This window comes from Callorhinus ursinus, unplaced genomic scaffold (genome assembly GCF_003265705.2).
Source record: "Callorhinus ursinus isolate GAN/ISIS: 27379988/994484 unplaced genomic scaffold, GSC_fseal_2.0 scaffold20, whole genome shotgun sequence".
Taxonomy (NCBI): domain Eukaryota; kingdom Metazoa; phylum Chordata; class Mammalia; order Carnivora; family Otariidae; genus Callorhinus; species Callorhinus ursinus.
Genome location: NW_027397082.1, coordinates 5784021 through 5798499, shown reverse-complemented (window position 1 = coordinate 5798499; position 14479 = coordinate 5784021). Strand labels below are relative to the sequence as shown.

At 36.0% G+C, this 14479-nt stretch overlaps 1 protein-coding gene across 3 annotated transcripts in view; it reads left to right on the top strand.

Moving 5' to 3' along the window:
- The window catches only part of ATRNL1 (attractin like 1), a 919082-nt gene that overhangs the window by 790868 nt on the left and 113735 nt on the right, over nt 1-14479 (top strand). For all 3 annotated transcript variants that reach the window (XR_012381651.1, XM_025881114.2, XM_073904148.1), the window contains one exon: nt 12916-13030. Coding sequence is in view for 2 of the 3 variants with exons in the window: in XM_025881114.2 (XP_025736899.1) it covers nt 12916-13030 (115 nt within the window). In the remaining variant the exon portion in view is untranslated. The remainder of the gene's footprint in view (nt 1-12915; nt 13031-14479) is intronic.

Here is a 14479-nt window from a genome sequence, read left to right as displayed (position 1 = left end):
TTGGTCCTTATAGAGTTAATGTTCAGCTTTCTGGGAAAACTCTGTCAGCCATAATGGCTCTTTGTCTAAGAAATCCAGGTAGGTTTTACTGTATCGTAATTGCATACATGTTTTTGTAACAAGTCAAATAAGCTCTCCCATTCAGAATTTTGTCCATGCTTTTGTTACTTATAATAGGCTGTGATTGGTTTAATAATCATAGTAGAAAGTCATTTATTATGCTGGATCTATTAACATTTGATTCTTCGTTAAGAATATTGCCTTGTCTGCACTTTTATTCTTTCTGCTGACAGTTTTCAGTGCTTCTTGATTTAGTTTTATGATTGAAGTTTCAGGAATAAATGTTTTAATTTAATGTTCACTTGGTATAACAGATTTGACCAATAGTTTAATAAAAGCGCACTGCGAGTTCTTGATAGGGAAAGGTTTGCTGGTATCCATTTGGGATGATTTGCACCATGTCTTAATGAAGGTCACACAGGCCCACTGTGTGCTGCCCTTGTCAGGCCCCCTCTGAGCATCCAGGCACGACTTTCTAGGCAAGTAGGGACGGTCTCAGCCATCCCAGCCAGGAAGGGTGCTGAGGGACTGATGGGGGACCAGTTTCGCAGAGGGTCCCAGTGTTTCTGTCTGGTCTCTTCTCATCCCTGCCTCCTGAACATTTCCTAGGCTCTATCCTCAATGAACTTCTAGCAATTTCTCAAACAAGCTTTGTGCCTTTTACTTCTGTGTTCACGCTTTTCCTTCTGCTAGAAATCTCCCTCCTTCCTCATTCTCCTAATGAACGCCTGGTCATCCCTCCTAGGTGCCAGGGAAAGCCTACTCTGTGCAACACATAATGCTCTCGGTCAGGTTCGACACCTTGATCAAAGCAGGGGAAAATAGGCAGATTTTCGGTGGCAGTGTTGATGTGCCACGATAGGAAATTTGGCATTGAAATCAGATTTTCCCCACTCTATAAGCCGTCAATAAAATTCTCTCCTGGAGATCGAATTTCTTAATAAATCTGTTCCAAACTATCAACAGAGATTTAAAAAAGTATTGTCTCTGCCCTAAGATATAAGATATGGATACAGAGAGAGAGAGAAAGAGAGAGAGAGAGAGAGAGTTTTAATCCTCATAACAACACTATGAGGAAGGTATAGTTATTTCCATTTTCTAGATGAGAAACTTGAGGCACAGAGAGGTTGTGATTGGACCAATGTCACATTTAGATGGATGAGAGAGTAGGACCTTGAACTAGGCAGGGGTTGCTAAAGGTTGTTCTCTTAACCACATTACACTTCCCTTCAGTGGTTATGATAGGAAAAATGATTTACTCCTAGTTATTATTTTTTGAAGATTTTATTTATTTATTTGAGAGAGAGAGAGAACAGGAGCGCATGGGGGGAGGGGCAGAGGGAGAGAATCTCAAGCAGACTTTGCCCCTAGCATGGAGCCCGGTGAGGGGCTCGATCCCATGACCCTGAGACCATGGCCTAAGTAGAAATCAAGAGTTGTCAGGAGGGGTGGAATGAAGGGGGAGAAATCGGAGGGGGAGACGAACCATGAGAGACTGTGGATTCTGAGAAACAAACTGAGGGTTCTAGAGGGGAGGGGGTGGGGGGGATGGGTTAGCCTGGGGATGGGTATTAAAGAGGGCACATTCTGCGTGGAGCACTGGGTGTTATGCACAAACAATGAATCATGGAACACTACATCAAAAACTAATGATGTGATGTATGGTGATGAACATAACATAATTAAAAAAAAAGAAAAAGAAATCAAGAGCCGGATGCTTAAATGACTGAGCCCCTCAGGTGCCCCAACTCCTACTTATTGAGAGAAAGTAGAGTGAGGAGGTTTTGGAGTGGCCTAGGATGACCTGGGATGGGTTCTTGCAGATGAGTTTTGCACCAGATCTTGCCAAAATGTGGCTGTTGGCCGGTAGCGCGGGGGGTTAGAATAGCCTGAACAAAAGCACAGGGCCGGGCTTAAGCAAGACAGGAAGTCAGGTGATTCAGCAGGCACATCTGTCTCTTAATGCTTAATACTTTTTGAGGTCAAAATGATGGTCCCAATTTTGAAATAAATATATGAAGTGCAGTGGATAGGTTGCTTTTTGCACTAGAGAAAAGTGCAGTTTGGCAACTGTTTAATAAATAATCTATTTCGAATTTTTAAAAATACTGTCAGGAATCAACTTTTAAAGATAATATGTTCAAAGTCAGTTCCTATTAGCATTCATATTTATTGACCAACTCAGAGCAAAGCGTGATTATCTAATATTTCCAAAGGAGATAATATCCTCATTTTCTGGGATCTAACTACATGTTTAAAAATCAGTAGTAAAACTGCTGCGATCACAAGCAGCCTCTTCACTCCCCAAGTCAGTCCCACACAATTAAAATAACTGAAAAGCTCAGTTAAGCCAGATATTATACTATAGATATAAACCTCTGTGTGTGTGTGTGTGTGTGTGTGTGTGTGTGTGTGTGTGTGTGTGTAGTGAGAAATTTTGAACAGAGATCAAACATGGAGGCATTTCAACAAAGGAAAAAATATTTGGTACAATATGAAAATTAAGCTTACAATTGGAATACCTTTGGAATCTCGAGAGCAGCATACTGATTCTGTGAATAGTATGTTTTATTCCTTTACCTATTCCCACATGCAATACTTTATTCTCTTTGAGTTTGCTTCTAATGCAGTTTAATCCTGGTTTTGACAGTGTCCATCAACTTAATTTCTTTTATTAATATGAATTCTTCTCTTAGTGAGTAAAGCTAGCTAATGTGTTTTTTTCCTTTATCATTTCATGCAGAGCAAATAGTAAATTAGGAAGGAATACGATTTTCACTTTCGTTTTTCCCAAGTGTAAACAATGAAATCAGAGAATCTGTGCTGGAGATCTGGAGTCTTGGTATTTGTTGATCCTATGGAATCAACGCCCTTGATTAGCTGTAAGCCAAGCCATCAGGCTGACTTAATTCTATGCTCAGTAAATTAATTCTATTTTCCTAATGTGACTAAAAACTAAATTTCATATCAATATAAACACTCATTAAACTGCAAATACCCAGTTGTGCAAGCTGTTCAAAAGACTCATTTTTATTTATAGTTGGATTCTGATAAGAATAGCATTAAAAGTAGTTTAGTAGGGAAATGTTAGAGTGATTAATGTGCAGTTGTTTGCATTTTTAATATTTCACTCATATATCAGATTAGTATTTGTGCATACTGTCAGACTTTATTCTGTCCTTGTCAAAACACTTATTACTGCTGACAGGTATAACATATCCACATCAATCCTTAACTCCTTGATTCAATTTTCTAATTGCTTTTTTGGCATGCGATGGTGGCCATTTAGTCTTATGTGATGTATTCATCATATGGTATAATAATGTGCTTTAAAAATTAGACGCGTCATTTAAAGTAACTGAACAAGAAAAAATGACTAAAGATTGGAAATTTCAAATTTCACTGTACTTAGATATTGGTATGTTACACATTCTGGAGCTTGTCCATAAATCATAGTCACAGAATGTTAAAGGGACCCTAAAAATCATACAACCTACTTGTTCATTTTTCATTTGGGGAAATTGACTTAGCAACATGCCCAGTATCACACAAATACATGGTAGCAGAGCTGGTCCAAGAACTCAAATGTTCTGAACCCTGGTTAGGAACGAGGCAGGTGCATGCATTTGACTTTTAAAGTGATATCTTAAGTTCATTCCTACATTAATAGCAAAGCTGAAAGAATGAGATCTTCTTTGTCTCCTTAAGCTGTATTTTTAGCAGTATCCTAAGGTGTTTAAAAACCAAGATACTAGAATCAGACAGATCTGAGTTTCAGTCTGTCCCTGGATCTGCCCCTCCCTCACTGTGTCACCCTGAGAATATTATCTGACCTTTCTGAATTTTAATTTCTCCATCTTATAGAAAATAATATAATAATGCATGTAAAATGCTTAGCATAGCACTTGAAACCTAGTAAGTACACAACAAATGTTAGTTAATATTATTTTTCAATGTTTTATTATCCCCTTAGTATCCATAATTTGGAGGAACTGAGTCATGCCTACCATGTGACAATTTCATTTATTCTTTAATTCACTCACTTATCATGTGAAAAATATACTCTATTTGATGGTATAGGTAAAGTAAAGAGGAATCCAACATGGCGTCTGGCTTGGCGTCTGGCTTGGCGGAGCAGAAATCTAACAGAGACATATGACATATACATCAATAGCTAGAGTAAAAGACGGGGAGACATAAGTCCCCAAAGGTGGCATAGGCACCATGCTTAGGCATTTCAAAGAGAGAAATGAGTGCAGGGACAAGAGGGATGAACAAGAAACTGGGCCTATCCTCAAAGGGACTGTTCAGTGGATGATAGGGTATCTGTGAGTGTCATTCAAGGTGAAAAATGAGGAGGAGCATAAAAGGTACGATTAAAGAACTAAAGGGAGAGAGACTCAATACCTCAGACGAAGGAAGGATTCATGGATGGGTTGGCTTTGGGGGGTGAATGATTTTAGAAAAATTAGAGGCCTATAGGAAAGATCTCCTAGACAGTAGGGATATTATGAGTGAAGACAGCACAGATTCCGGAAACCCTGGGCACAGTTGTTGAATAGTGAACACTTACACTGACTAAAACACAGGCTTGTGCAGAATAAAAGATGACATTTGACAAGAGCATGGCAATCCTGAAATGCCATTTTGGACTCCACATTATAAAGGTCACAAAGTGCCAGCCATCAAACCATTTTGGCCCATAGATGTCTTCTTTTGACAGCAACAATTTTGAGATTTAATGTCTTTAAAGAGATCTTATACTTTCCAGTTCACTATAGTACCCACTACTTTTTGTTGTCTTATTCTAGAAGTTAAGACAGTCTTCTTTCCTACTATAGGCATTATGCATAATGGTTAGGCATACAAGCTTAGAAGGTAGATTACATTGTTCCATATCATGGCTTTGTCACCTATTATGTCTACAACTCTAATTATGTTACTTAAACTCTCTGAGCTTCAGTTTCATTATCTGTAAAATGGGAATAGTTCCTAGCTCATGGAGTAAGGTTAAACTCGTGTAAGCATGTAGCACAGCACAAGGCGTATTGTGAGCTTTGAAGAAATGTTAGCCATTATTAAATTACCCACCTGGGCCTTGAAGGAATTTGAGTTTGCAAACTTACTTTGGAAAATAGTGAATGTTTTTGAGGAAGGAAACATCTTTTTTTTTTTTTTTTAATCTTCTGAGGCCTAGTCCAAGGACATCAAATAATTCTGTTAAATCCTCAGCTGCTGGGGTGAGGGTTTTCTGTGATGGGGCTTCAGTGTGATTTCTGGAAGTGAATCACTCACTCATTTACTCTTTGAGCAGGCCAGTAGAGGAAGGAACAAGTATGTAGCCCACTTTGCCCACTGGTATCTTCCAAGCATCCCGTGATTCTTGCAGTAGCAGTTTCCCAGGCTATGTCAAAGGGTGTCCTCACTTTCAGAATATTTCTTTTTCAGTCATTATAAATTTTAAGAACTGTCATCTTGAAAATCCTTATGATTCCAGAAGCTTCTCTGGTAACTTGCTTGTCTTTAATAGCTGATAAATGGAAAGAGATAACACAGAATTTTTGCCTCTAAAAACAAGAACTTGAGTACAATAGTTTCAAAAACACTAGAGTGAACAAAACAAGTCTTTTTCACTCTAAAAGTGCTGTGTGCTTAATAAACAAGGACTGCTAATTATATAACTGTCAATGATATTTTCTGGCACGGTCTAACACCAGCTTCTTGCAGTACAACAAATATGAAACTGCCTGGAAGTAAATCACAGTCTCGAAGTGCTATGGGCAAACAAACCCATGCCTTATCTCTTTCAAAGGCAGCCATGGAAAATGCATGATAAATTGCACAGTTCAGTGAACATGTTATGTCATTGTGAAATGATTTTGATTCATGGTTATGTATCTATTGCTAAACAACTGGCAAACCTCAAGGTATCAGAAATATCATTCATGGGGTTTTGCTATTTTCTGCTGCAAAAATCAAGTGCTATAAAGTGGTTTTTTTCCCTTTTTTATTTAAAATTCTTTATTGAAAGTGAGATTTCCTACAAATTCTTTGGAAATAATTTTTTAAATTATGTGAATTCTTGCCAGAAAAGTCAAAGAGCCGTGCTAGTCATTAATATTTTTAACAAAATGAATAATTCGTATTTTTGCTAATATCCTTTTATTAAAATTTTATAGCCAAAATAGAAAAAGTTGTAAGCCAGTTTGATTTTAAAACAGAATTATAAGCTCTTTTCATATAGTTTATCAATATAAAGAAATTTCTGAATGTTTTCTGTACAATAGCAGCAGAATTAAGAGTAAGGAATTATTGAGGACGCTTTTATTTTATTTATGAATTATTGAGCACAGAAGTGGCTTTTATACAAGCATAATTCTTTTTCCATGGTCAAGATATCTTACTACACTCTTCATCTGTTGCTGATTCTCTGACGTTAAATAATTAAGTCATTTCCACCCGAAATTTACAGTTCTTTTTTTACTAATTTTTCTCTCAGTTGGTGCTTTTGGCATTAGCATTTGATGTTTAAAACCTTTTCTTCCAGTGTTAAAAACAGCAGAAAGGTAGCCTGACAACACAGTCAACTGATGTACTCTCAGATTGTTTCCTGTTTTACTATATCCCCTAAACCAAGAATCACTGTTTCTCAACTGTTTTTTGTTGTTGTTTTATTTTGTTGTAATCATAAACTTATTTTGTTCTCATTTTTGTAATAAAATATTTTAACATAAATTTGGATATTTTGAATAGTTCCAATTATTGCATTGAGAGCTTGAAAACAAAACAACAAAGGAAACCTTGCCTGATGGTAGAGAGAAGTATTTCTTAAGTATATAAAGGGGATTTTAATAATTCTGATATATCACCATTATTTAAGCCTGAATTCATTTTATTTTCTCTTAGTATATTTTAACCAATTGACCTTTACATATACTTTGCATTTATTAAATTAGAATAAATTTCAGAAGCCTAGAAATATGGTTCAAAACATTCATAGTATTTTTCTGTTAGCCTTGGAATATGACAAGCCTATTCTCTAAATATTTACATCATTGGAGAATATCTATGTACTTATGATGATTTTGACTTAACATTTTCAAAAATAAGTCTGTTAAATTAAATGTAAGCTTTAAAGTGTAAAACCGTAGATCATGTAACTTGATACAAGTATTGCAACATGGCTTACAGCATATTCCTAGAAGATTTTTTTGCCCTTTACTTCTGCCATCATGACCACTTTCACCTTTATTTTGAAAACTCCCAAAATGTATCTGTATGAGGAAAATTTTAAAACACGAGATTTATGTTGCTATAAAGGAGAAATCCTTTATAAACACATAAAACTGTTGTCACCAGAAATTTCAGTCTAAGTTTTACATGAAAGGGGACATATTTTATCTTTAATGCCTCGTTAAACTTTCTGGAAACGGCAGTATTCTAAAATATTCTTGGTGAATGACTACATATGTCTGTATTTCTTCTGAAAAGTTCAAATATGATCAACAAAAAAAAAACCCAAACAAATCATTTGTTCTAATAATTAAACCAGCATTTTTTTCTTCTATTTGTCTTCATGCATAGGTGTTGCTTTGACATGTCAGCCATGTCTCACTTGCAGTTTTTTCAGCGAGATAGCCAAAATCACCTTTCCTATGCTAAAATGATATCCTCACTGTTTCAGAGGTGGCATTGTATTTACACCTAAATTCCTTGTGCATGTTTGTGTCCACACGTGTGTGCATGGAATGTGTGTGTTTGCACACCAGTGTGCTTGCACATGTACTTATGTACGTGTGTGGGTGCATATTTGTTTGTATATGCACACATATGATACACTACACAGTGGTTAAGAAGATGGACTCAGGAGGCAGCCTGCCTGAGTATAAATCTCAGCCCTGCTCCTTCCTAGTTATATACATTTAAATAGGTAATTTTAACTTTGCTTTGGTGTTCTCACTGTAAGATTTAAATGAGTTAATATATGTGAAGAATTATGAATATCTAATTCACAGTATAGTACTTAATACAATACTAGCTATTACTACTGTAATTATTATCATATTTTCATTTACTGTATTCCTAAGGTCATATTGTTTATACAAGTGCCTTAATTGGTGATTATGACATATGTATTTCACTGAAGTGATATTAAAGATATGCTAACAAAATATTTGGGGTTGTGATCACTTAATTAGATAAACTGTATTGGGCAGTACATCATTGCTGGCAGGAAACAATTATGAGAAAGCAACAAAAGTTGCATAACTTTGTGGCTCACAGACTACCCATCAAATATAGTGACATGTATTCATTTATTCAAATGTAGGCCTACTGCACATCTCTTTTGTGCCAGGATTTGGTGTTAAAATGAAACATGGCACCATACAATCCAGCAGTCATACTCCTTGATATTTACTCCAAGGATCTGAGAACTTCTATCCACCCAAAAACTTCCTTCCTAAAAAGGGAACAGCATGAAGGGAACGAGGGTGGACGGTAAACCTCTCTAAGTGTACTTTATTTTTTAGATCTGACCCTGGAGCCATATCAAGGTCTTAAAATTATAAAGCAATATTAAATAAAAGTGGAAAGGGGAACAATCCCTCAAAACAATAAACCTCTGAATTCACAAACTTACCTAAATTGGGATGGAATCAGTGGCAAAACCACACAGAGAGGACCTATTTCAAGTGATTTTATTTTATTTTTTTTCCAAGTGATTTTAAACAGGAAGTATTTAAACATGCAATATGTTCTTAGTAGGATCCTTAAGACAAAAAAATCCCCAAAACTACAAAGAAGTCAATTTTAATTAATTCTACTGTCATATAACATAAAAAACTATATTTAAATTGTATTTTATGCTATAATAAAAGTAATTATCAGTATTACTAGGTATCAAGATTTTCAATCTAAGAGAAAAGAGATACAAAAACTCAAAGAAGTTAAATAAAAAAATTAAATTTGAATTGGCAATATTGTTATGAATTCATGGCATATTTTTCCTCTTAAAAAAAATTCTGAGTATGGAGGGCACATTGATATTTTACACAAATCCACCTTTATTGAAGACACATGATGTTCAGCTTCTGGGAATGCTGTTCACTATCTTCAGCTGTCAGCCCCTTTAGGTATTACCATAACAGCAGACAGCCACATTTTCCAAGGTCATGACCCTTCCCAAGGGCAATGATATGTAAGAACTGATCTTTGAGGGAGTATAAAGGCCAGGCCCTCCTGGCCCAACTTGATTGTTGAAGGATTATTCTGACTCTAGGTCTCCTCTTGGCTCTGCATCTCAGTTCAGCCCTTTCCCTCTGTCTAATGAGGCTTCCTTCTTTTTCCTTCTACATTTTTTTTTTCGACCATAAGAACCTCTGCTTGCTATCTCTATCTCCCACGGAGTCTGCTTCTTTGGAAATCCAATTTATGACACTGAGCTTTGTTGTCTAAAACTTCCTAGAAAAATGGCCAGTCCAGTAGCAATAAATACCTCTTATGTCTGGAATTAATACCACTTCCCAGCAAGCTTCCTTAGAGAAATGTCTGATTATAGGTCTGGGACAGGCAGAAGACAAGGAAACTATCAAAGGCTTTTGTGGTCATGTCAGCACTCAGGAGCCAATTTGAAGATATTCTCATTGTTCAAAGATAGTACAATTTGAACTATTAATAAAACTAATAACAAAATTATAACAGCTATCATTTGAAACACATCAGAAATATTAAAAGTTATAAATTTATAATGATAATATAAATTGTCATGTTTGGAGAATGCTAGCAAATAATTATTTTGAAAATTGATAAATAAAAGGAAATAATCAAGTATTTAGCTTACTTTTCCTATTAAAGCTGTATAAAAACTCTCAGTAAACTAAGAATAGAGGGGAACCTCCTTAACATGATGAAGAATATCTGCAAAAATCTTACAGCTAACATCATGCTTAATGGTGAGAAACTTGAAGCATTCCCACTAAAATCAAGTACAAGGTAAGGATGTCCCCTTCTCACCACTCCTTTTCAACACTGTACTGGAAGTTGTAGCTAATGCATTATGACAAGAAAAAGAAATAAAAGGTATACAGATTGGGATGCAAGAAATGAAACTATCTTCATTCACACATGACATGATTTTCTATGTAGAAAAATCCAAAAGAATCAACAAAAATACTCCTGGAATGATAAGCAGTTATAGCAAGGTTGCAAGATATAAGGTTAAAATACAAGTCAGTTTCTTTCCTACATACCAGCAATGAACAAGTAGAATTTAAAATTAAAGATACAATAGTATTTATACTACTACTCCTCAAAATGAAATACTTAGGTATAAATCTAACAAAATATGTATAAGATCTGCATGAGGAAAACTACAAAACTCTGATGAATAAAATAAAAAAGAACTAAATAAAGATATTCTGTGTTCATGAATATGAATAATCAATATTGTCAAGATGTCAGTTCTTCCCAACCTGATCTATAGATTCAAAGCAGTCCCAATCAAAATGCCAGCAGGTTATTTTGTGAATATCTACAAACTGACTGTAAATTTTATATGGAGAGGCAAAAGACCCAGAATAGCCAACAGAGTATTGAAGTCGGGAGGCCTGACTCTACCCAACTTCAAGACTTACTATAAACCTACGGTAATCATGACAGTGTAGTATTGGTGAAAGAATAGACAATTAGATCAATGGAACAGAATAGAGTGTGCAGAAATAGATCCACATAAATACAGTCAATTGATCCTTGTCAAAGAATCAAATGCAATGCAATGAAGTGAAGATAGACCTTTTAAGAAACAGTTCTGGAACAACAGGGCATCCATGCAAAAAAATGAATCTAGATAGATACCTTATACCCTTCACAAAAATTAACTCAAAGCAGATCATAGACCTAAATATAAACGGCAAAACTATAAAAGTCCTAGACGATAACCTGGAAGAAAACCTGGATGACCTGGCATATGGCAATGACTTTTTGGATGCAACACCAAGAGCACAATCTGTGAAAGAAATAATTACTAAGCTGGAATTCTGCTCTTCAGAAGACAATATCAAGAGAATGGAAAGACAAACCACAAAGTGGGAGAAAATATTTGCAAGAGAGACATCTGATAAAAAAACTGCTTTCCAAAATACACAAAGAACTCTTAAATCTCAACAATAAGAAACAAGAAAATTAAAAGTGGGCCAAAGACCTTAACAGATACCTCACCAAAGGAGACATACAGAATAGCAAATAAGCATATGAAAAGATGCTTCATATCACATATCATCAGAGGAAGTTCAAATTAAAACAGCAACAGGATGCCGCTGCACACCTATTAGAATGGCCCAAATCTGGAACACTGACACCACCAAATGCTGGTGAAGAGGCAGAGCAAGAGGAGCTCTTATTCATTGCTGGTGGTAATGCAAAATGGTACAGCCACTTTGGAAGACAGTTGATGGTTTCTTAAAGAACTAAATGTGCTTCTACTATATGATCCAGCAGTCACACTCCTTGATATTTACCCAGTGGAGCTGAAAACTTGTATTCACACAAAAGCCTCCACATGTATGTTTATAGTAGCTTTGTTTATTTTATTTATTTATATTTTTAAAGAAAACACATGCAAGTGGTGGGGAGGGGCAGAAGGAGAGAGAGAATCTTAAGCAGGCTCCATGCCCAGCATGAGACCCGATGTGGGGCTCAATCTTATGACCCGGAGATCATGACCTGAGCCAAAGTCAAGAGTTGGACACTTCACTGACTGAGCCACTGAGGTATTCCATATAGTAGCTTTATTTTTAATTGTAGAAATTTGGAAGCATCCAGGATGTCCTTCAGAAGGTGAATGGATAAATAAACTGTGGTACATCCAGACAATGCAGTGTTACTCAGCACTAAAAAGGAATGAAAAGACATGGCCTAAATCTAACCCTAATCCTAACCCTTAAGTGCATATTTATTACTAAGTGAAAGAAGTCAACGTGAAAAGGCTAAACTCTATGATTCCAACTATATGACATTCTGGGAAAGGCAAAACTATAGAGCCAGTAAGAAGATCAGTGGTTGCCAGGGTTTGGGGTAATGAGGAAGGGATGAATAGGTGGAACACAGAGGATTTTTAGGCAGTGAATATACTTTGTATGATACTATGATGGTGGATACATGTCATTTACATTTGTCCAAACCCATAGACTATAACAAAGGAGTGAACCCTAATGCAAACTATGGACCTCTGATGAGTATGATGTGTCACTGAAGGTTCATCAGTTGTAACAAATATACCTCTCAGGTGGGGACAACTGATGATGTGGGAGGCTATGCATATGTTAGGGCAAAGTGTGTAGGGGAAATCTTGTACCTCCCTCTCACTTTTACTGTGAACCCAGAACTGCTCTAAAAAATAAAGTCTACATCATATGCATGTGATGTAATGAGCACTGGGTTTTATTTAAGATGGATGAATCACAGACCTGTACCTCTGAAACCAATAATACATTATATGTGAATTTAAAAAATAATCCTATAACAATTATTAAAAAATAAAGTCTAAAAATTTTTTTAAAATAAAGTCTATTAAAGAAATAAAGCAAGCTAAAAATAGAACAGAGTACTTTTCAAAAATATGTACCAATTTTTAACTCCCCACGAAAAAAAAGTCTTCTAAATGTTAATGACCACCACTACAAAAACACCATATTACTATGAGAAAATATTAAATTGAACTATTAAAAAATGAGACATTGTGTGTCCCCATACACCTAGGAGTGTACAGTTTAGCTGACTGAAGCATGGGTAGGAGAAAAGTAAAATAGCAATGTCCTGTCAATTAATGCAAATTTAAAATTGGGTTTTCTTTTTCAGGGAGCACCCAAACCCATAGCCATTGAACCATGTGCCGGGAACAGAGCTGCTGTTCTGACTGTTTTCCTTTGTCTACCACGAGGATCATCAGGTGCCCCTCCTCCTGGACAGTCAGGTAAGATGAATGTGGAGCCATCAGCGGTTAAGCAAAACATGTAGACTAAACAGAAGAAATAAACAATACTACCAAGCAGCACAGTGAGGATATTTACATGGTTCTAATGTAAAGCATGGTAGAATTTATTAGAATGCAAACTTTTACCAAAATATCTAGAAGTCTGCATTGCTATAAATTCTGATTTGCCAGTGTTTCTCTTAAAACTACATGTTAAATATGTATGTATGTTTGTGTATAATATACGTGCGTATGTATATTCAAACACACACCCCAATTTGTTGTAACTACAGTGAGAAATCTCACTAGCATGGCAAACAAGTTTCTGACCCTTTCGGGCTGCTTATTTTTTCCCAGTATGTGTGTCGTATAGGATGCCAAAATTATAAATGTGATTAGAAGTTTGCTTCATAATTATGGAACAAAATTAAGGAGTTTACTTGCATGTTTGGAATGTGTAGTGGTGTCAGAGGATGGTAGCTTGATGCCGCCATCTCAGTATATTTAATATATGCTCTTGTTACCAGCACCAGACAGCTGGAGCTCATGGGCCAGGGAATCCTCCCCTTCAGATGGCACAACCAATCTTTGCCTCTGATTCTCCTTTTCCTACATGAAAATCATATTTTGAATTTGGGGGTAACTGTATGTGTCCTCTTAGAGGTCTTCTCATTGCTGTGATGTTGTGCACATTGTACACACACACAATGTTGAGTATAACTTGTAATTAAATCACAAACCATGCTTATTTCTCCCTTTTTACATATTCCATTCCATTTACTTACAATGTGTAATTTTTCCATCTCCGATTATTTGCTCTATCCAACTCTTATGAAGTGGATGCTTTTTGAGGGTAAGGGTAATTCCAAATCTGTCTTTCTTTTTAATTCCCCTTAAGCAAAATGTGCCAGAGATCTGGCAAATTCTCAATAACAGTAATTGATACTGAACTCACCTCCCTGATTATTTTATCTTTTCTTGGTTCCCTAGCTAGCTTTGACCTTGCTCTTCACTTTCTTGATTTGTATCCATCCTGACACAAAAATGGAAGCTACATTACTTTATACCCTATAAATTTAAGATATTCATGTAACAGAGTTTTTCCCATATGGAGACAGAGGGTTTCCATCACTTAAAAATGATTTGTCATTTATGATACCTGATGATATCTTGTTGCAGGAATTTCTACACAAAGTTTATTTGTAGATGTTTATTCAAAGGAATAAACATTCTCTGTACTTTCTCATATGTTGAGTGAATGCCTTGCTCTTCTTTTGGAACCACCAAGGTAAATATAAATGGGATGCAGCAAGTAGAATAGTTTGTCACAGGTCAGATGAGATGGATAATTATAGGTACTGTGCCCAGCTAATGGAAGTACTGTTTTAGGGCTGGGATGATTTCCAAAACAGACACTTCACTAATGAAAACAAGTCTGTATGATATACA